Here is a 23,151-nt window from a genome sequence, read left to right on the forward strand (position 1 = left end):
GTTTCTAAAACATTTTTGGCAAACTCCGAATAAGTTCTGGTACGCATTATCTAAACTGTTGTTTATTTACCTTTGACCTGAATAAACATCAACAATGACCTGAAATGGCGACAGATGAAGAGATTATTTTTGAGGTGTGAAGAAGTGATATTATGTAGATTAATGCATATGGATATTGTATGACATGTTTAATATTTATAACTTTCAGTGATTTGCTGGAGTTATCTTGTGGTAACATCGGAAGGTTCTCGGTAAATAATGATCCAATTCGAGCGTTGTTTTCATAAGCCGAAAACGCATATTTTGCAAGCTTTCGTGTGTATTCAAAGACTCATATTTCTGTGTTAACATGACCCGATTTTTAACATTTTTCTTTTGATGCTTATTTATTTATAATTTCAATCAGTTAAAACATAATTTGACTTTTCATAATGTATTTGATAGGCTTGTTTATCATGTTATGGACATATCCACACCTAAAGTGGCAAAAGTCACGAGGAATTAGCTAATTTAGTCTCACTTGATAGTATGATTCATCCCCTATAGTTATACACTGTTATACCAAAAAGGCATACGTAGGATCTCTTATGATATGTAATGTAATATGATTTTTATTCTATCGATTTGAGTGTTTTTTTGTTCAAGATCCATGCCAAGGGTATAAATAAAACCACAGTAGTTAGATAAAGGTCTCACAACACTATTTTTCCAAAGGTTCACGTTAAAAAATGGCTGAGGCAAAATAATTTATCGAATTCCCCTTCGTTTTCCGCCAGCGACAGGGGCTGTACTTTTTATGAGATGAAAATCAATGTGTAAAAAGCCTGATTTTCCCACCTTTGTAAAAATACGAGGTCACTTGAATTTTTTTTGCCAGTTGGGTGAAAGGGCTCGGACATGATTTTCAAGCATATGTGTAACTTTAATGTAAACAAACTCTCGTGCCTTTGTGGATGCATGGCTGTGTTTTTTTGCTACTAGATCGGTTAGGAACAATTGTTTTAAAAGTTGTAAAGAGGGATTTTCCCAGAAGTTTGTTTTAAACTTGCTACCTTTGTCTTTAGTTGTGTAATTTTTGGTAAGAATATATAGTAAAAATTAATAGTGGTGTGCAACCTAAAAATCACATGCCATTAAAACTATAAGAGACTGTTTTTATCATATGTTTAACTCCATTTCATATTTGTAAAATTCCATTGTTTGTATAGGCTTTAAGATGAAAGAGATATTGTTTCAAATTATAAAATGAAATTCTTTGAGACATCATTGTAGAACGTGTGTACAGTATAAGAAAATTAAATTTTTGATATTCACATAGTGAGGCAAATATTGATGATTATTCTCTTGTTACCATGTTTTGGGGGAATTTGGCTAGGTTTCAAGATGCTGTAGAAGAACATGTACTTAAAATTATCTTGAGTCTGGTTTAAATTAAGTAAAACATGGTTTTGTGATCCAACCCTTTCTAGTGTACATGCAAGCTTAATTATTTACTCTATTAGATGCCAGATTTGTTAAACACATTCTCTATTCAAAGGTAGAATTGTTTTCTGGAGTGGTGATTTTTTTTTAAGTGATACATCCCTCAGGCACTTTTTTTTAAATCAAGGAGAAACACACTTCAAACCTCCTTAGATCTTTACACGTATATTGATGGTTAGGTAAAGATTGTGTGACTGATTGAACTAAATAAGTCTCATTGTCTGTACAACATTTGACACCTGTTGGAAACAACTGCCCTTTGAAAGTTCCAATTCTTTGGAGAACATTCTGTATTTTGGATGAAATGGCATAATAACTTTGACTGTTATTTGAATAAGTTCAGAAATGTGAAGGAAATTTTGCATGCAGTACATTTATATCCTTGTAGTTATTTTAGGACCAAAGTATGGCACTTAAAGTTAAAAAACATCTATTTTCATTCCCTTTCAAAGTCTTTTCCTATTGTAATGGATGTAAGAAAATGTTTTCAATGGGAAGTGCTTAAAAACAGACCCAGTAATTACCTGTACATGTACCTTTCTTTTTTATCATTCTTCTGTTTGTTTAATGTACCTTTATAGACCTTGGTTGAAATAATGGTCTGTAACATTGTTACATACTCCCGCTAAATAACATTGGATGTTTCAGACTTTTTTCTTCACTTGTATTAATTAAAGTGAAGTTTAGTTACGGTAATTGTTTATTTTTTTTATGGAAAGGGGCAACTATTTGTAGTATATCAGTGTCTTGAGCAGAGTAAATGGATATTCAGTATTCTCAAAATGCTTTTAATTATGCATTAGTGATATTTCGAAATGAAATTATACATGTACTATAAAAGTTGTATTTGCTTTTTAGGATCATCTGTACAAATTATCAGGGAACAAAGGAAAGGGCTTTTGGTCAAAGGGCAGCCCATGGAAGCAGAAATATTTCATACTGAAAAGGACAGGAGATAAGCCAGTTCTTGAATATTACAGCAAGAAGCCCAAAAGTAAAAATTCTAGTTCCCCAAAAGGTATTCCAAAAGTTTATTCAGAGCATGCTCTTTATTTTGAGAATTGATATTCAGTAAGAATTTTGTGTAATAGATACCCCCATGTACGGTTTTTTTTTTTTATCAAAAATAAACTTAATATTGGGGTACACATTGATTTAATTATAATGATTATGCATGTTTATGCTACCAATATAATTATGTAATTGTTTTTTAAAAAGTTTATATTATTGCATGTTTTTTCTTACAGATAAAGTGGTATTATGGCCAACCTTCAGAATAGAGAAAGTAACCAATACTCGCAACAGAGCTTACGTGTTTGAGCTGACCACAGGCGACAAATATCTGTGTCTGTCAGCAGACGAACAAAGACGTATGGACATATTTGTCTTCATTCTCCAAAGTCAAATGCAGTTAAAGAGGGAAATCAAAGGTTGGCTTAAGTTCCTTCACTAAAAGCACCAAATGTGTAGAAATTTATTCATCACTTTTCATATCATCTATAACTAGAACTGTTTTAACAAGAGCTTGGACTTTGGGTAGTTGTGTGTAACAGCGATGTGACTTAGTCCTGTCTATTTCATTGCTGGCCACTCAGCCATGGCTCTTTGAAATCAACAAGATTTGTCTGGCTTTTGAGCTAAGACTACGCAATCGGTGCATATTTCACTTGAAACCGAGTCATTTCTAACTTTTTTTGACTTGTTTTCACCCAAACGAAAGTCCAAGGTCTTGTTAAGATGGTTCTAAGTTAAAAGTTTTCTTCCTGCAGTGGTCTAATATTATAGACTTGATTAACTTATTGAAAAAAAAAATGATGATTTCAAATTATAACTGTTATAGTCTTGTTCATAACACCAGTAGTAGTTTGATACCACTAATTTTAGAATCTATTTTCTTTTTTCAGATGATTTGATCATAGTTCAGCCAGAAAATTCAGAATCTCAAAGGAGAATAGGTGCGAAAGGGACTAATTGTATTCTACACATAGCACCATGGGGGGTAACTCTAGCATTAGAGAGCACCAGATCCATCCTGGCGCAGTGGCCACTAAAGAGTGTGCGATACTTTGAGGCCAGCAGTCAGGGAAAGTTCTTGTTGGAAGCTGGGAGGGTAGCTCCTATGGGCGACGGCTTGTATGTGTTTCAGACCCAGAAAGGCAAAGACAATTATATCTATGACTTGCTGGATCAACACATCGTGAATGCTCTTAGCAAAACACAGGTAATCTAAAGAAGCCTTCTCAATTTTGTGTAGTTTACATGTATGACAAAAACCTTAGTCTTCATGATTATAAACAAATGTGTTATTTATATAACCTTTATGTACATACCAATCAAATCTTGTCACCTCTAAGATTATTCTTACAGCAATTTTCAAATGTTGCAACTTAAAAAAAATCATAAATATAAACATGAAGTACCTAAATTGTTCCATACATCTTTGACATGTTTCGTATTTTAAGTAAATGTTTTGTATGCAATAGTCTACAGATGAATTATATGTACAGGTAGATGATATTAATACCTGATGTTTTTTTTGTTACCTATCTTGATTAACAGCCCGGTCGCCGTGGTACAACAGAGGAGATGGAGGATTACATCGTGGAATCAGAAAAGTTATCTGCCCTTACCACTATAGCTCCATTAACCATGAGTCAACCTGAACTTCCCAGAATCCTCCAGGAAAACTGGAACTTCACGGCCACAAATTCAGGTTAGTTTCTGCTTTAAACATGTTTTTATTGAGTAGATTTAATAAGGATTGGGAACCAGACATAGCCTATATACATATCTGATCTTTTTTTTATAGAGATTAGTGTTTTTGTTTGATGAGGTAACATACATGTATTGTCATGATTATTATAAGCGAGAACCATTAAAACCTGAAATAGAATGGAAATGTTACCAGGTGAACTACAAAAATGCATTCCTGTTGATTTAATTATGCTTCTCAAACTTAATTATACATGTAGACACTTATATAATTTCATTTCAAGTTTATATGATAATTTTGAAGGTTTACCGAAGCCAAAACCAGTTGTCCATGTCAGACAGAACAGTCAAATGTCAGACACAGGGTAAGGTGCTTTGAATTTCCTGAATTTTTCTTTGAAAATTGTGGCAATTTGAAAGGAAATATGTTACAAATTGGCGAAAATATCTGTTTATTTAATGTCAGTAAAACATTTAATTAGTACTGGTACTTTTTGTTTTAAAAATTTGTAATTTTAATGTCATTTAAAATTCTTGTCTCTTTCAAGTACATCTACCAATGTATACATGTAGTGGTCAGTACATTATGAAGTCTCATAACGTGTGGTTTTATGTTTACAGACATGCTCCACCTCTTCCAAACCGTCTTCCATCTCATAATTCAACCAATAGTGTACAACAGCAGAGACCCCCTGCTCAAGTAATGAATCATGGCTTCCACAACAGTATCTCCGACTCATTGTTAGATCGCCCTCCCATGCCTCCACCAACTCATTCATCCTCTAGATCCAACAAGCCAGCTGACAGGGACTCTCAAACCAAACCTCTCTCTATACCAGCCGGAGACTCCAGAGTCAGCCAAGCCTACTTCCGAATGAATTCTAGTTCAAGCAGTGGTGTACCCAACAGCATTTCATCCCAGTTTTCTCCAATTGGAAACTGGACTCCACCTCCAACATTTCAGGAGGCTACAGCATATAGTCCCATGGATAGAACTTTTCCTTCACAGGGTGGATATCTAACTCCAAGGCATAGTGGAGAAGTGGAACCCAACCGAAATTCAAACTACCCGGAACAATATATCCTACCAACACATGGTCAAGATTCAGTGCAATTTAGTAGTCTTCCAAGATCAAAAAATAAAACTAATTCTAATGAAAGAAAAAGAACTAGTAAGTACAGACTTAGATCCTCAAGTTGTGAGCAGTTAGACTCTTACGATTTAAATTCAGCCATTACAGAAGTGTCTCGGAGGCGTAGTGTGGATCAGTGTGGAGATAAGCCCTATGACCTTGCCAAACCACAGCCACCTTTCAAGAATCTTCACAATTACAGGGGAAGCATGGAGATGATAAATGATGATAGGAGAGGATCCATGGATCATTATTACAATATTAATGGACTTAAAGGATCTGTTGATGCCAGCCCTAATCCTTCTGTGGGGGAAGTGAGAAGGAGATTTAATGAAGGAGCTCGGGAGGACACTCTCACTAGATCAATATCCAATCCAAACTTCATGCAAATCAGCACAAAAGACAAGTTTGGAGAAGTAAAAGCGTATCCCAGCAAGCTTGATAGTAAGCGTAAGAGCAAGTCCTTGTTAAACTTGTTCAGAAAATCCAAAGACGGGAAAGACAGGAGAAGTTTAGGGAGTAGCAGTAACCCCAGTAGTCCTGTAGGGACTCTTACCAGACAGACTAGCATCCCAATGATAAGCATAGGAGGAAAAGAAGTCTACTTCACTGAGAGGTCCCGCTCATTTAGAAAACCCAAGAATAAAGGGACAGACAGTGCAGAAAACACCCCTCCTAGCAGCAGACACAACAGTTACAGTAAAGCATCTGCTGCGTCCAACAGAGAGTTGCCTCCATCAGGAAGCAGGCATAGCAGTGCCTCCAAATCACCAGCTATCCCTAGGAAAGATCTTCCTCCTTCTGGTGGTCGTTACACAAAATCGCCTGCAGCAAACCGTAGAGACCTAGTGAATGCAATGTCCCCTCCTCTGCCAAAGCGAGAGAGGTCTTCCTCTTATGTTAATGTGGCTCATTCTCGCTCTGGCAGTGATATTTCTAGTAACGCTGGCAGCAACAGCATCATCCATCACAGATCTGGGAGCGACCTAGGCAGCAGCAGTACAGGAAGTAGGCAGAGCTCAGAGATGAGGCACATGTCATCTAGCAGCAGCAAGGCAGAAACTGTCTGCTGATTATAACCAATACAAATTAGCACAAAATGTGATTGATTTATTAATTTTTCTTTATTGTTGTATTTTAGATTGCTCTATTACTCTTTTGAGTAAACCAAGTGAGAACTATGATCAAAATTTATCTTTTACTGGAATTACTGTATATACATATGTGAAACCACTTTAAAAATTTGTTTTGTACAATACATGTATATTCTGGTTTAAAATGAAAAGTGTTTGTACAGATAAATGCTTGCCTAGTGTGGTATATACATGCATTCATATTGTATAAGATGCAATTGTTGTATATTTTTATTTCCCATGCAATGGGTTTAAATATGAAGATAATGAATCCAGTAGTTTGCTCTCGAGTCATCACTAGCTTCATGCATGTACCAATTGTGAAATCAAAATTTAGCCCAAAACATTGATTTAGAACAATATATTTTTGTTAAATATATTATCATTTAGTATCAGTCATACTTTTACGATTGGATAGGCATTGTAGTTACAGCTCAAGTAAATAGTAATTAATGGAGTGTAGTATCACATATTCTCAGTTACAAAAAATATTCTTAATGTTGTGTTCAAATTGTTTTATTGGCATAATTCCACTGTTTTACATCAGAGTAATGTACACTTACATGTATATCCACCCATCTACTTTAATGCTGGTTCTTACACCATTTTTTTTGTTTACTTAATCCAATGTGTCAAGTATATCTAGCTCTGTTATACATTGTGTATGTATATCTAACTTTGTTGTCAGTATATATTTTTAGAATCAAACTTTTGATGTTGTGTTTATATACTTATGCTTATTGCATATATAGATGTTGTATATTTTATGGGTTTGTATATTTACCATCAGAGACCAACACTGTGTCACAAGGTTGAAAGGCATTACCATGGTTCTCTGTATTTTATTTTTCCCTATATGAAGTCTTTATGAACTTAGTTTTAAACTGTAGAATTCACATTGTAAACACACAGGGCGACTGATGTGCAATGAGCGTGATTGTCTGGCTTTTATAGTATACATGTAGAATAATCATTTGTTACCCTTTAAACCATGTTATAAAAGTTTACTAAGATGGAAGTGAATGGTATAACTGATTAAGGAACAGTATTTTGAAAAATGCATTCTAGGATGATTTGAGATTGTCACTTTTTGTATGTTTTCATTCTTGTTATCCCTAGGTTAGCTGCTAGAAGTCATTGTAGTAACACACCTAGCCCAGTGAACTGTTTTGATACAGAGTTTATCCCTGTTTTAGTTGTTCTGTTTGGTGATAAAATGTTGTTTCATACAAGAATATTAACTTGTTCTATAAAGCACTGACCTGCTATTTGAGTAGATGCCTGTTTTGACAATACCTACTCTTCATTCCCACCATTTAATATATAGTTATGGGTACAAAAAGCATATGGTTAAATTGTATTGGCCCCTTTGGGTTTAAATCCATCATAATTTTTGGACACATAAATTTTTGGGACAATTTGTTTTTTATGGTCATTGTTAATGTTGTTCATTTTAATACTTGTTTAATAATGAATGTTAATTATGACAGTGTATTTTAGTAATTAAGTTTGGGAAATGATATTTTATACATGTTCATGTCTATTTTTATAATTTTGTGTTTAGTTTGTAACCTATGCAATGTTTTAAAACCAACCTTTACTTTATAAGGCCAGACCTGTTTACCATCACATTTTTGCTTTCTGATTTTCATGTCCCAAATTTCAAAATCAAAAGTTTATATCTGGTTTATTACGCAAGTATCAGATTCACAAAGTATGAAGTATATAATTAATATTGTCCGTCAAAAATATCACCAAAAAATAACCCTATTTTGTGTTTAAAAGGACGAATTGTTCAGAAATATTTTTTTGGCATAAAATGTGAAAAGTAAAATATCATTGTTTATTATAAAATCATACCATCTAACTGTTTTTTAAAAAGGTGAAAAAAAAAATGTGAAAGAGGGTAAAAAGGTCTTTAAAGAAATATTGTATGCAAACAATGATATTTTACTTTCGATTAATCGCATTGTAAGAGATTTAAACAGTTGTGAGGGAAGAGAAATAACTTGTAGCTTTGAATTGGACTATTTTCGATGAGATTGAAAATAATACTGGCACTAAGTTTCCCTGCATACAATAACACAGTTTGGTTTACTGGTAGTTCAGGAAATTAAAGTGAAAACAGGTGTGAAATTTATATTTGAAAATTATGTATACTTGGTAAAATTGTTATTCATTGTCCAGAATGCCTCATTGATGTTAAACTCACTTTAATTTTTGTTTACTGTTTACCATTAGGGCATATATACTTTATATACAAATTTACTGGAAAAGTTTGGTGCATTATGGAAAACAAATGGCAGGAAAATAATTTTTTGAAGTTATATTAACACTAATTTATTATATTAGTACAATTTAATAATTCATAATTATTACATGTACTTATCTGAACAAAAATTCGCTATTTTTTGCATTGACATTTCTTTTATATATTATAAAAGAAATTTTAAATTAAATCTCTTAAAAACCATTCCCATGGGAACAATATATAATTTAGCAAGCAGTTGAACTTAACAAAGCTGTTTCACCAGTTATTGTCAAATTCCTTGTGATTGATGAAAAGTACCTTAACAACAAAATCCATGCAAATGAAAAAAGGCAATACGGTCTGTTATTGCAAAGTGATATTTTAAATAGATATACATGTATGTATAGGTTATCTAATTATGCTCTTTGTTAATTTTAAAATGATTGTTGCTTTTAAATTGAAGTATTAAATTAAATATATCAACACTCGTTTTATTTGCAGAGTTTTTTTTTTTATTTTGTCCATTATTGTATTTTTCGTGTTTACGAAAATCGAGCCGATTTAATATTAAGCATGTGCCAAAGTTTACTGTGCTTTAAACACAGTAAGCAGCCAAGGCAGTACAGTTTTATGTTTTGTACATGTAATGCTTTTAAATTTTTTTTCTTATCAAACTCTGGTTTATATGCAAAAGCGGAAGAACTCGTTTTTGACATGACACTAAAAATGACTAAAAAAGGATTCGATATTTCTATTATCCTTTCAAACATATCCTAACTTGCTTTCGCAGTACTGCAGTAAGTTACCAAACCAGTACTGCATATCAAATAAGAAAAGATTTAAATGAATGGTTAACACATTAAAACAAAACTTCAGATTCTGTTCGGCATAGCCAGAGTGTTGTTCTCGCTGGACCGGATGTAGCTGATGCTGGTAGTGGGAGATTCCATGTAGGAGGCATACAAGTACACCCTCTCCCGGACGGCGTCCTCGTGCACGCCTCTACACCAGCTCCCCCAGCTAGGCAGCAACAGCCTGGCGTTTATGCTGCATTCTTTGAATCTCCAGACGTACAGGAAAGGGTTTAGGATTCCATTCAGCAGAAACAGGACTTTCATTGACTTCATCGATGTTTCAAAAGTTTGGTATTTGGTTTCTAAATCGGGGTAAAAGTCTGAAATACTTGTGCAAATTATCCCAGGAACATAACACAACAGAAACACGATAGTGATCAGGTGCATACGGACGACGGCGCGAACCTCGGCGGCAACGATATGGTGGTTTTCTTTGAGTAAGTATGTAATGGAAATTACGGATGGACTATACCGTTTTAGAATGCAATAAATGACAAAAAAGGACATCAGAATGATGCTGAAGCAGACGACAGACACACCAGCGTACATGAAGTGTGTTGAAATGCCGTCTGTCTGAGTACACTGACCATTGTACTGAACGTCAGCTGCCCTGGAAACTCCAAAAACAAGACCCAGGCTCCACGCGACTATTAAAACAATACTCGTGGTAAACAGGTCTATCATGGACTGGTACCTCATAACGAGGGTGAGAGACAGGCAACGATCCAAAGAAAGCAAAGTCATGAAAAATACCGAGACGATGACGGTCGTCCAGAATATGCTCTGTCTTATCCAGCAAAACATCTCTTTGTTGACGAAAATGTCCGTCAATGCCCGACAGTGAAGAAGGAAGCAGTCGGCTCCGAGGATGGAATCGGACACAGTGCTGCTGAGCATGAGAAGCTTGATTTGAAGAGGCAGCCTTTTACACCTTTGGAGGATGATGAAGAGGAAGATGTTTTCGACGAGCGACAGGAAGCCAACGCCACTGAGTGTTTCGTCCATAAACTTCTCTGCTTTATCGCTGCTTACATTGTTTCTCTGGAGCATCATGCTTTAATATTTCTGAAAAATTATCTAAATTTTAATTGAGAATTTTTATTTTAAAACACTTATCCACAAAAATATTGAAGACAAAGACAATAAAATTATTTGTTCCAAGAACCTCGTTTGTCCGTCAGCATCAGTCGTTACATGTATATGTTTAACTTTGGATGGACTGCAGGTACCCTTTAACATCTGCACATGCATCAGCCTGCCATATATTAAACTATATGTAAAGGGTGTCCCAGAATATCTTATACATTTATACTCTTTGAATAACTTTTGATTACATTTATTCAACAAAAAATCAAACGGTTTTTTAAAAATGTGAATTTTCACTCAACAAATTTCACAAACATTCATAAGTTTTTGACAAATTGGGCGTTGTTTATGAAAGCATGACGAATTTAGAGAGAGTGCTCCAAATGACATCCCTTTATATTTTGTGACATCATAATTTAGATAGAAACAACTTTTTTTTTACATCCACAATTTCTTTTATAAAAGAGAACCGATTGTGATTCATGGCTCTTTAGAAATTAACAGGACAGAAATCTACACGATCCCATTTAACACTTTGATCTTCAAAATTATCAATTACAATAAATTTTCTTTTCGTTATGTTGGTTGACTCGAACCGGGTTCCTTTGCATTTGTGGACTGCCACCTGTTATCCTCTTCATAGGGAAAAATCAATGCTGAACGCTGAGAAGTATGAGAATCGTTTACATGAAAAATTGTCCCATGTGACGGAAAAGAGAGCTTGTTTAGCCAAAGTATTATAGTTGTTCTCTGAAACTTGCATGTCTATTGAGTTAAACTATGCAGGTGAATGTAGAGGCCCATGGACCTCTTGTAAAACAGATTTTGATGCATCGTTTTACAAAAAGAACGTACGACTTTTAAAATTAAGACCAATGAATTCTAAATTATTTCGTTTGATGCAATTATTCGGTTTTGTCGTAAGTTCTCTTGTAAGACGCACCGTTGTTATACCTTAAAGTAGACGTACCTTGTCATATTGTTTACAGGCATCATCGCTGGTTGGTTCCAAACTCAAATACTCAGTAGACTCACAAAAGCATTTATATCAAATTGTTAAACATGTCCATGCAGTTAAATTTTTACGATGTTTAACCAACTCTTGCATACAGCATGGTCAATATTATTCATTATTAATGGCTTAACGTACCTTGAAGGCGTCGACGTCACTTTTCCTATAGTGGTGGTGACGTTTTTAAGGTGATTATGACGTCATATTGCGTTGATTCGTTTTTGCAAACAGCAACATTGAGATGTGTCCTTTCAAATGAAATCTTGCACGAAAGCGTGCGTTCTTAAACTGTACTTGGCCACGTTCAAAGATGCAAATACATATTCGATTTTAAAAGATAAAGGCGCCTTGGTCTGTATGTAAGGTAGAACGTATGTTGCAACGAACTTTGAAAAAAAAAATCAAATTGCGTTATTTTTTTTTTACCAATTCAACACACTAGGGAGAAATAAATATTTCAAATTGCGTTGATAGGCTTAAATCGAAATGCTAAATACTTTCATAAACAATGAATCTAAATAACTTGATAAACAGTTTTTCTATTAAAGAGTTTACTCATAAGGCTCACATAGTCCAAAAACGATTTTTTGGGACAGGTCGGTCCTTAAGAATATTTAGGCACAAAAAAAACCACGCAGAAATATACCATTTTAATGCTGTCTAAGCCAACTTTGAAGATTAATAATAAAATTGCAAAAGCAATATGATAGGTTCAATTCAAAATGCATTAAAAAATTTAGATATATGTATGATAGAAAATAACAAAAAAACTTTTGATTTTCCAAAGTCATTTTTACCGGGAAATCCATCTCCCCTATAGGTCTTTGCAATAGATTCTTTAATGTACTTTGAAAAAAAATCATAGTGGGTTGGTTTGGTCCAAAATTCAAAGCAATTGAAAAAAAAAAATTTAAAATGCATATTATACATATATTACATGGCTTCGAGGGCGACATACCAGAATATTTGCCCCGAGGTGACAGAAAAGCCCTGGAGTGTTATGTCGCCCGATGCCGAAGGCAGAGGGCGACATAACACTCCAGGGCTTTCCTGTCACCGAGGGACAAATATTCTGGCATTGTCGCCCGAGAAGACATGTAATATATGTTATATAACATTTTTAAACAAATCAAACTCGGGTTATCAACATATTATTTAATTCACAAGGCAGAGGAAAACATTTTAAAACACTAACGCTTGAGTTTATCACTTTGTCGTATTTGCCGAATTTTTTTCATCAATTAAACTATCGAGTTCATCTGAACTTAGATGAACAAATCGCAGACGATGGCCTGACATGTTTAAAATATGCTGATCTGTTTACCTTTGCTTAGCAACTGGTTCGTTGAATTTCGAACCCGACGTAATTAATATGTAGAATTCTTGCACGCGATGGTGATATTACAGTTTCGGGAGGGCAATATAACTATTTCCTGTGAAATATAACTGTTTCCGGGAGGGCAATATAACTGTTTCCGGTGTGATTCAGCAATGTGCAGGGCATAGTAATAAAATTATTTCATTTGTGACATAACGATAAAACTTATTCAAAAATGGTATATTATGTATTATAACATTTTTACTTGTCTCATTCCCAAAATATATCTATTAAATTTTCAGAAAATTTGAATTAAAAGAGAATTTCGGCTTGCTGAGTACCACCTTAAACATGTATCTGTGTTTCTATCGATACAAACTAAAAGCATCCATAAACATCCAAAACTTAGCAATTCATTCAAAATTAGGAAGGATTCAATTATAAATGTATTTATTTTTAAAATAATGCTCACACATGTACATGTATAGATACAAAACTTATATAGTACGACATGCATGAATACAGATAAGAGATATGTATGGTCGTGGTCCGCGATATGTTAGGACACGTTACTCCTTATAAATACTGTTTGTCTGAAGTTCCTGAGATTAATGATGACACGGGTGAAAGTTGCAATGACTGTAAAATGGCAAATTGGTCAGTCAAGATTGCCGTCTGCCAATATTCGTTTGAATGGACTCTCCACATAGGACAATAAATAGTACTTGTCCATAAATTCCGTTCGCGTCCGTCTTTTATTTTGACAGAATCCTGGAAGATTTCCCACCGGTATACCCAATTAATCGACATATTTATCTGAACTCTGTTAAAATCCAAATGTTTCCCGCTCAGCTGTTTACAGCAGACGGTATACTGGTGCAACTTGGGAGTAACAATTGTTGGCTGCTTCCGTCGTATGTGGGATTTATAAAAGAGACGTCTGCGAGACTGAAATCACATTATTGTCAATGATCACGTAGCCATCTTAGACACATTTATCTAACAAATGTAATAAATTCTACGAAAAAAAATCATAAAGCGCTGCGGGACCCGACTATAAAGATTTGATTAGATATGGCGGGATTTTCTAATCGAATTAACTTGTTTTTATATTGATAATTGAGAGTGAAGTGAAGTGATCATATAAATGGAAAAAAAATCAAGATCTGCTAATTAATATAGATTTATTTCCTAAGTCGTTATCCAGACAATGTTTTTTTTTTTTGCTTTTTTTTTTGTTTTTTTTTATGAAATTCTATATTTGAAGAATAGTAACCATGAAAACAAACCTGGGTTGGCTTTCCGAATCAGGGTCCCTTCTTTTTTCTGTCTCTCCGTTTAAATTACTACGAAGAAGAAATATTTATTTATTTGAAACTTTGATATACATGTAATATCACCAAAGCATTTTGAGTGCATTTAACTTAAAGGCTCAAAATTTTGTCTAGAGGGCGCTAAATAGGAATTTGATAAAAGACTGAAACGGCCAATAAGTAAAACTGACTCTAGGTCTCCTCCTCTGCTTCACTTATTATCAAAGAAATGCAGCGTTTAATCGTATAGGTAAGCATTCATTTTTATTAGATAATGCGGGGGTTGAGGGTGTCTTGTCCATTTCTTGCCATAAATTTCCGGCAAATTCCAAACTTCCCTGTTTTTTGCGGGTATTTTGAATAGAAAGGAGGTTATTGGTGTTTGGTTTTTTTTTTGTAGTTTCGGAAACATTTTACGTATTTCGTCTTTTAGAAACAGGTAGCAACATTTCATACCTTTCCTAGCATCTTCAGAAAGCCCAATTTATTAAATGAATACTCTAAAGACTTAAAAAAATTTAAGCATATTTTTGTGCAAGCTTTTATTCATTTGACAATAAAACGATAATTAATTACCGAATTTTCATTATAAATGCGAAACTTACTTGTCTTGTTCATAAGCAGAACTGTCTTCGTCGTGAAACAGGTACACGGGCCCAATGTGTTCCTTTAGAGCTGATCGTCTATAGAAAGAACAAGAGTCGGTAATTCATTGAAGTTCGTAGCAAAGTACAAAAACTCTGTTCTAGACAAAAACACCATTACGTACCTAAAATACCGACAGGTTACCACTACTACCCCCAACAAAATGGTGATCACCAAAGCGAACGAAATGGCGAGGATTGCGATGGCTAAGTGTAAATCCTTCTCTATCATATACATTTCCGGAAATTGTTCTGTCTGTAATGTAAAGTCTGAAAATACAGTAATTCGTACAATAAGTGTTACATGGTACATAAAGTACGACAATTTATAACAAACCTATTTTCACCGAACACCAGCATATACCAAAGTAACATTTAAAAAATTGTTGACTCCGTATAATGCCTCTAGAGGTTCGGTATATGCAGGTGTTAATGTACATGTATATATTTACTAACCACACAACAGTTATATATAAAGCAAATCAGAAACTGTGACGTACTTGGGCTCCGTCTAGGTGTCTCCGGCGTTGGCTGAAGGTGATAGTCTATGTAATGTATTTGTTTATTATTGATTTCACTGTATGAATGATTCTCCTCTCCTTCAGTTCCTATGAATTCCAACATGGAAGTGGTATTAAACAAATCAAAGTTTTCAGTAGATGTAGAATCGTTCTGAAGGCTAGACAAATTACTGGTGATTTTGTCGTAAATAAATGTATAGAAGGCATGAAAACCAGACTTTTCAACCCTGTTGTCTGAGGAAAAATGCACAAAAAGAGTATTTCCAGTAGAATTGTATGAAAATCGTTCATATTTCCCACATATGTACGTGGACGAATTCTCATATTGTTCCTGTATTTGGATAAAGTCGTAAGAAGAGTGACATGGTCTTTTGATATCTTCCTCCAGATCCACTTCGACAAACGTCAGAATTATCCGGACTCCAGGAGGTGCGGCTATGACCCACGTACAGTTTTGTGATGGACTATATTTTGACGGCCATCCAGGGGATGACATCTCGCCATACAGATCGGAAAAATGTCCACCACAGGCCCAATCTGTTAATAAAAGGTCTTCTGTTAGCACCATTATAGTTATTAGTATATTCATATCAAGAAATTAAACATTATACATATATTAACGCGCTTTGAAACATGTCATCTTCGGTCGTTTTTGTAGATATGAATTTTGAGGGTAATGAAGATAAATTGTAAGTATAAACCGCCAATGCAATTTCCCTTCAATTCATACCTGTACATCTATAAACGAATTGTTTTTTAATAAATAAAACGCGTGTACTCTAGAGGTTGTCTCGTTACACAAAAAGAACTGCATATTCTTCCATATTCGGAAGTTGAAAGTTCGAATTCAATATTTATTCACTCACAATACATAAAGACACAAATGGAACAATTATATAACCAATAAACATGGTAACGCATTTTATTGTTGAAATAATTTTTTTTAATAAATAAGTGAATATGATTACTAAATATGTGCTATTCGTGCTGTTAAAAGTTAAACTAATATTTGCAATTGTATATGTTTTATTGGCGTAGCAGCAAATAAGATCACATAAAAATAGAATTGTAAAAATTGAAATTACTAGACATTTAGTAATACAAATACCTGTTTTGTATCGCAACCTAAATCCAGGTGCGTCTCCAGCGCTATTGGTCAAAAACCTTAATGTAATGATGTTCGATCGGCTAGTGAATTCTCGAGTATTACTCTTCAGGCACGTTCTTCGGTTGTCTTTGTCCACGATTACAAGTCTGTCAGAACCGGTGGTACACTCTTGGCCAGCTTCTCCAAAAAGCAACAGATGTGTGAAATGTATTTTGATAATCTGTAAATTAATTAATATAGATAAAAATAAATCATTTTTTTAAATCAAGTTTAAATCTTATTTCATGACATACACCTATCAACTCTATAAATGTATTGATAGTTCATAAAAACTATTTCAAAACAAAACTTGTACCTTGAACTTTGGAACAGTAATGGTCCACGAACAATTAAGGTTATGTCCGTAATTTCTTGGCCAATTAGGTGATGCCAAGTCCCCAGACTCCAATTCCAATAGTCCTCCACAATCTTTAATCAAAATGAATACGTAATTGGTACATATATTAAATTCAAAAAGGTGTAAAAGTACTTGGGTTCATTTGTAATCAATATTCTTACCTAGATGAGGTTTCATTTCAAAATGATGAACTTGAGATGTGCCCTGAGATAGTAATCCTCCAACGTCACTTCCTGTTTTGGTGCTCAGTAAACAAGTACCTTCACTAACCTATTTCAAAATTGTCAAAATAAGAACATAGTTATTTTTTGCTTGCTTTTCTATAGAATTATATGTTCAATACATGTATGAAAATCGCTTATCGTTATCACAAAGTACAATTTTTTAGTACATCTAATGTTAGTTTTGTTTAATTAACCTGATAATCAAAAGACCGGCAAATAAATTCGGTTTCCTCCAAACATTTCCGTGCGCATGCACTCGGTGTTACTGCAACAATGGTTTTGTCATTGTGTCCAAGAACTGCAGAGTATGGAGTGGGATAGAAACTCCTCAGATATCTATCTGAAATGAATTGAAAGACATGAAGAAAAGTGTTGCAAACAAACGTTTACTATACAAAAACCGTGATAAATCATACGAAGTACATGTATTCCTAGCTGCTTGTTATTTTATCTATTAATTAATACGTTTGTTCATCCGGTTATTTTGTTTTGTTTTTTGTTTGTTTGATTATTTGTGGGTTTTTTTCGGTTTTTCTATTTTTTTTGGGGGGGGGGGGGGGGAGGGTATTTTTTTCTATGAAATTTTATTCAAAGAATGAAAAACTAGAGACGATTACAGTTGCTGATTAAATTTTAGAGGCGCATTTCGATTAATGCAGACTTGAATGATGGTATGCTGCCATCCTCGGCTACTTTGTTATTCAAATGGTCAATGTAAATGCTAAAGAATTTTCACGGGCATGATTTGGGTAACATTTCGACCTTTTTTGTCAATTCTTCGACAGAAAGATTAATGATGGATTAAATCCATTATCTGGAGCCTATTCTAATCAATGTTCATCGCACCAGGCATGTTTGCAAACACTTGAAACATCTAATTGAAAGTGGCCCAAGCGTCACTATGTAAATATAAGGACGATGGGAATGCAATGCTAGGAATGAAAGCACAAGAATTAAACGAGATCAGTGGTCAATCCCCCCTCCCCCCAAAAAGCTTTGAAATCATGAAAATTGTACCTAGATACTTAAAATTTTAAAAAGAGTTATCTGAAATAGATATGTGACAATTAAGTACCTAACAAATAAAAAATCACAAAAATGACCTTTAAATCTCATGCCCTCTTATAGTTTATAATTTTTATTCTCTCAAATTCTTGATTTACACTTTTCAACCAAAAGTAAAATATCTAAGAGAAAATCAAAACAAATTAAGATATTACAAGAATTAAAGTACCAAATTTGTTCATAATTACCAATGAACTCATAATGTATTATTTTCTTGTCGTCTGCTCGTGACGTCATTAAACCATAGACGTTGGCCGCTATGTACATGCTCATGTAACAGGACTCGTCTTCGTATAAGTAATCAAAACTTGTGCATTTAAACGAGTTTTCTGCGAGACATAAATGTGCGCACGCCACAAGAGACACCCCAACTACAGTCTTCTGATAAATCTGCTCTCCTTCTAACTGTCGCAGGCTACCATATCCAAAATTCAGAAAGTATTCCAATGGGCCATCTGGGGAAAAAAACAAATACTTTACCTTTAAAAAGTCATACAGGTGAACATTTTTATTTAAAAATCATATTTAACATTTTTATTTAAGCTTGATATATACTAATTGTCTTTTTGTTTTCATATTCTTTGCAAAAACGTAAAATATCGGGTCGAAAAAATGTTTAAGTTGCAAACGCACTTGATTGCCGTTCATAATAATCCACGCCAGCTTGTGGTATTAAACCATGCGAGCCCGAGGGAGAGAGGTCTGTCAACCAGCATTTCCGGGAGCTCAGTTCATAGTCAAAGCCCAGACACCTGAAGGTCATCTCAAGGACACATCGCCTGGCGCACTGCTCCACGCTGACGTTGGCGATCTGACTCTTGTGGTCAAACGTCAAAATGTGATTTGGAAGACGGTTGAATAGGCGCTCAAAATAAGCTAAAGAAGATGAAAAAGATTGAAATTCTAATCACTATTTTTTCCATCATTCTCCGTAAAACAACGTGATTATTAATGTATCCATTTTACTCACGTCAAAGAACGGATTCAAATTCGGCTAGAAAATTTTGATTTTGAAGTTTTAATTGATAGATACTTTTAAACTCAGGGTAGAACAAATTTATTTTGAAGTTGTCCCATGTGAGTTACGAATTACTATTGCCCGACATTGTAGGTGATAAAAACTCGTGTAACGCAACCATTTAATGGTTATTGTTCTAAAGTACGATCGACAAGAGAGGGGATAATTTGTGAAAACCTTCTTACTTCTGTAATGGTCGGTGTTTTTTGACACAATCAGAGACAGTGTATGGTCCTCTAGAGAGTGATTATGTAATCTACACGTCAGGAGTATGTTGTCCACGTCAAATGATCGACAATCAAAAGAAGTTTCCTGTGCGCATGATTTCGCGCATTCCTCAACGCTTGAATTTCTTAAAGTTTTCATTGGAAGTGTGGGCATCCTTAATTTTGGCATCCGAAAAAACAGCGATTTAAATACGATATCACCTGAAAGAACAAAGAAATATTCTGATGAGGACTTTCAGAGTACACATGATATCTCTTACAATTTCTAAATAATTCTTCTATAAGTGAAAATCGTAAACAAAAGTGTATATTTTTGGAAATACAAGTTTATAAGTTGGCAGGTTTTGACAGCTACATTTCGTTTCGTTGGAAAAGCATGAGTTGCCTTAAAAAATAAGGTTATTTTTCGCAAGGTGTAAAGCGTTTTGGAGAATTTTGCCACCTGACATTAAGAAGAAATAAACTTCACACTTAACAGAATTAGACACAGAGTTTGAAATAGAAAATTTGGTACTTAAGATTACCAAGCACCACCTCATTAACAGGGCACTCTTCTAACTGATCCCACATTAAAGAATTTTCAATTTAGGGACAATCCGAAAGGTGAACTACATGGGGAGGGGATCATTCCGTCTCTTGTGACTCAAGATAAGCCAAGATAATAATTCTCTCTGATCTTCCCCCGGCTTCTGCCAATTTGTAACGACCGCTACTTGACATTATCAAAATAATTAGACACATATCTCTTTTGCATTTATATTTTCTCCCGTAAAATGCGATTTTCGTTGTTAGCGGTAGTAAGAGTTTGAGAAGAGAGTTCTAATGCTGAACGCTTTTATTGCTGCAAGAGATACTTATTTTTCCATTTATAAATCTCCGGCCACTTGCATGGAATTGAATTAATTTCTCTGTATAGAAATGACTGGGCGTCAGAAACAGACAAAATTGACTTGACGGAACGGAAGTGTTCCGGAATTGTCATACGTTTGGTCATACAGTTCTTTCAGCATGTTGAGTGTTGATCGAGACTAAGAATGTTCCCGTATTGGACCTGATGAAATGCACTCCAAGGACGGATTGTCTAGACGAGGAAATAGTTAGCGCAGTATAAAAAAAAACATATCGATACAGATGTATTCTTTTCTCTCTTGTATTATCTAGGGGGAAAGGCGCGAATGGTTTGTTTTTTCTTCTTCACAAATTACGGGTGCCAAGAATTCGAGAATAAACAAATTATAAAGGAAAAGGAAAAAATGAAAGGTAATTACTACTGCTGACTAGGACCATCTTTAATTCAAACTCATCGATGTGGAGGGGAAATTGGTCTTCCATTATAAATGATGGTGAATTTGAGAGGTTAACAGGCGTGTGGGCTGGGGGAGGAGGAATGGAATGCTGGGACCCACCCCTCCCCGCAATCATTAGATGCCACATCTAAGCTAACTTCATCCAAACCGTGAAATACGAGACAGAAATGGTTGTATTCACGATGGGGGTTAAGACTTTTAATTACGCACGGCGATTATATTATTTACTTCTACTCGGCATTCAGATATAAATATTAAGCTCTATATAATATGTAATTTTGCGAAACATTCACGCCGCGCCAAACATTTCACAGATGCAACGATAGGGTTATTTTGGTGAAGGGGTATATCTGATCTCTCAATAGCGATTTCTCTCTCGTTTTGTGTGAATAATCCTGAACCATGTTTGAAGTTAATTTAAAGGTGTTCAAACTTTTGTTACAATATACATCTGCTTTTTATTTTTCGGGTCGTTTATTTTAAAAATATTCATAAGTAATTTATTCAACTTTACATGGAACACATTTCACGGTAGTGCCATTGCTTGCCGCTATAATCGTGTAAGCAATCTTCATCCCACTGGATTAAAATAAAAATTTGCTGAATATCTGATTTCTTATTAAACCTCGTCGTAGAAAGATTTCAGTTAAAAATACTTAACAAAATTCATAATACCAATTTTCCCGTATATTACTATTTAAAAATAAATGGCACTTCACATATTTATACTTATCGTAGATTCTGTCATAGAATATTGAGCTTGGTTGAAAACTTAATAGGGAATTTGTTTACAGCGTGGATCAAGTCGTGATATCCATACGTTGAAAATATGTGATGCTTAGCGTTTAGAAAATCACAGAACCTTATAATTTTCTTATAATTTAAACAAATGTAAACTTTAATGATTTAGAAAAAGGAAACAAAATTATCTTCTTAAAAAAATTACTAATAACTTTATAATATAAATTTAATCATTGCCTTCATATATCAAATATAAAACAGAGAAATGTCACCTTACCTTCAGAAAAACACAAGAGGGTCAGCACCAGCACTACAAATCGACAGGTGTCCATTTCATCAAGACCCCACAGGTGAAAGCTAGATTCCTCGTTTCTTCCTTCTAATACGCTATAATTGTAACCTTCCAAGCATCAAAGACCCTCGGCGAGTGACTAGGAATATCCGTTTCATTGAGACCGCTTTTTTATGATTTGATCACGTGACTTACGATGGGGGTCGTTGATGAAACTGTGAGCAAAAAATGCCTGATTTTGAACAATTCAGTTAGTTGACGGTCTACTATCAATAAATGGATCCGGAAACAGAGAAATTTATCTTCCGGTAATCGCCATATCTCAGTGGTATTAATTAGGGTTATAATAGGTACTCGGCTATTGGAATATAGAAGTGCGAAGAGTTCGATGTAAACGAGATATTTATTGTTTACAAACAAGTAGACATGCTTATTGATAAACAAACAAACTTGATGAAAAACTTTTAACTAGCTGTTTACACGGTAAATGAGACATGCTCTACTATCAATAATTGATATCTTTTGAGTATTTTTTTTATAAATACCAATAATATAAGCAGTTTTAACACACTTCGGCAAAATCGGGTGTGACAATTTTGTTTGCTATTTACCTGCGTATGAACAACATATATACTGAATCACTAACGGAAAAAAGTAATCGGAAGACCCCGGAAACAAGAGTACTTGTTAGACGTCAATATGACGTGTTGAGGTTGAAATTTAAAATATGTGCGCGTGTTTTACAAATTCTTTGGATTTTTTTTCATTTTACTATAAGATGAAAGATATATGTAACATAAAAAATGTAAACTTAATAATTAAACCTTTAAATTAGCACATAGATGGAGGAATAAGTTGATAATTATTTGGATTTAACAAAACATTAATTTAAGAAGAATTTTATACAATATGTAAATACATTGAATTGGATCAAACAGCAGGCAATATGCCTATATAAATTCCAACAAAACATCAAATTTTTAACTAAAAGAGAACAATTTTTAAAAATATCTTTTAAAAATATCAAAATGATTTATCAATGTTTCGGCAATTGATACGTCGCTCAAGGAGCGAAACAAAACATGAAACCAAATAAAATAAATTCCCATTGCGTCAGCTACATGAAGTTACATACATCAACTGGGTGGTATTTGCAATGTGTAGTTCATATAACAGATATTCTTTATCAATCTCAAAAACTTTTTTAGGAATAACAATAACCTCTTTGGGACGAGACAAAGGTTTTCATGACTATGTTTTTGTGTGTAGAATCGTGTTCACGTTCTTTGAAATTTAGACTACTTAGTAATGGC

General features: G+C 34.3%; 3 protein-coding genes across 5 annotated transcripts; 1 reads left to right on the forward strand and 2 right to left on the reverse strand.

The window, feature by feature from the left end:
• Positions 1-65: 65 nt before the first annotated feature.
• On the forward strand, positions 66-9,205 carry LOC105320782 (serine/arginine repetitive matrix protein 1). The gene is made up of 7 exons (XM_011418851.4): positions 66-134; positions 2,341-2,500; positions 2,730-2,912; positions 3,387-3,703; positions 4,042-4,195; positions 4,499-4,559; positions 4,816-9,205. The coding sequence occupies exons 1-7, from the start codon at positions 105-107 to the stop codon at positions 6,398-6,400; spliced, it is 2,490 nt and encodes an 829-aa protein (XP_011417153.3). The 5' UTR covers positions 66-104; the 3' UTR covers positions 6,401-9,205.
• A 232-nt stretch (positions 9,206-9,437) lies between these two features.
• LOC109617693 (trace amine-associated receptor 1-like) lies at positions 9,438-11,946 on the reverse strand. Of its 2 annotated transcripts, none has more exons than XM_034448227.2 (2): positions 11,802-11,946; positions 9,438-10,630 (listed from the first exon to the last, which is right to left on the reverse strand). In XM_034448227.2, the coding sequence occupies exon 2, from the start codon at positions 10,616-10,618 to the stop codon at positions 9,584-9,586; it is 1,035 nt and encodes a 344-aa protein (XP_034304118.2). In that variant the 5' UTR covers positions 10,619-10,630; positions 11,802-11,946; the 3' UTR covers positions 9,438-9,583. The 2 variants fall into 2 exon arrangements, with proteins under 2 accessions (XP_034304118.2, XP_034304119.2); XM_034448228.2 differs by lacking the exon at positions 11,802-11,946 and adding an exon at positions 11,622-11,792.
• A 1,473-nt stretch (positions 11,947-13,419) lies between these two features.
• On the reverse strand, positions 13,420-22,307 carry LOC105320781 (uncharacterized). 2 transcript variants are annotated; one of them, XR_002198753.3, is made up of 13 exons: positions 21,824-22,307; positions 19,457-19,699; positions 18,887-19,129; positions 18,442-18,708; positions 17,383-17,528; positions 17,126-17,234; positions 16,923-17,035; positions 16,568-16,787; positions 15,439-15,996; positions 15,064-15,194; positions 14,900-14,977; positions 14,271-14,327; positions 13,420-13,929 (listed from the first exon to the last, which is right to left on the reverse strand). XR_002198753.3 is itself a non-coding variant. In XM_011418849.4 (13 exons), exons 1-13 carry the CDS (start codon positions 21,876-21,878, stop codon positions 13,830-13,832), a joined length of 2,334 nt encoding a protein of 777 aa, XP_011417151.3. In that variant the 5' UTR covers positions 21,879-22,243; the 3' UTR covers positions 13,420-13,829. The 2 variants fall into 2 exon arrangements, 1 of the variants encoding a protein (XP_011417151.3); XM_011418849.4 differs by having other exon boundaries at positions 15,064-15,208; positions 21,824-22,243.
• Between the last annotated feature and the right edge of the window lie 844 nt (positions 22,308-23,151).

This window comes from Magallana gigas, chromosome 2, assembly GCF_963853765.1.
Source record: "Magallana gigas chromosome 2, xbMagGiga1.1, whole genome shotgun sequence".
Lineage (NCBI taxonomy): Eukaryota > Metazoa > Mollusca > Bivalvia > Ostreida > Ostreidae > Magallana > Magallana gigas.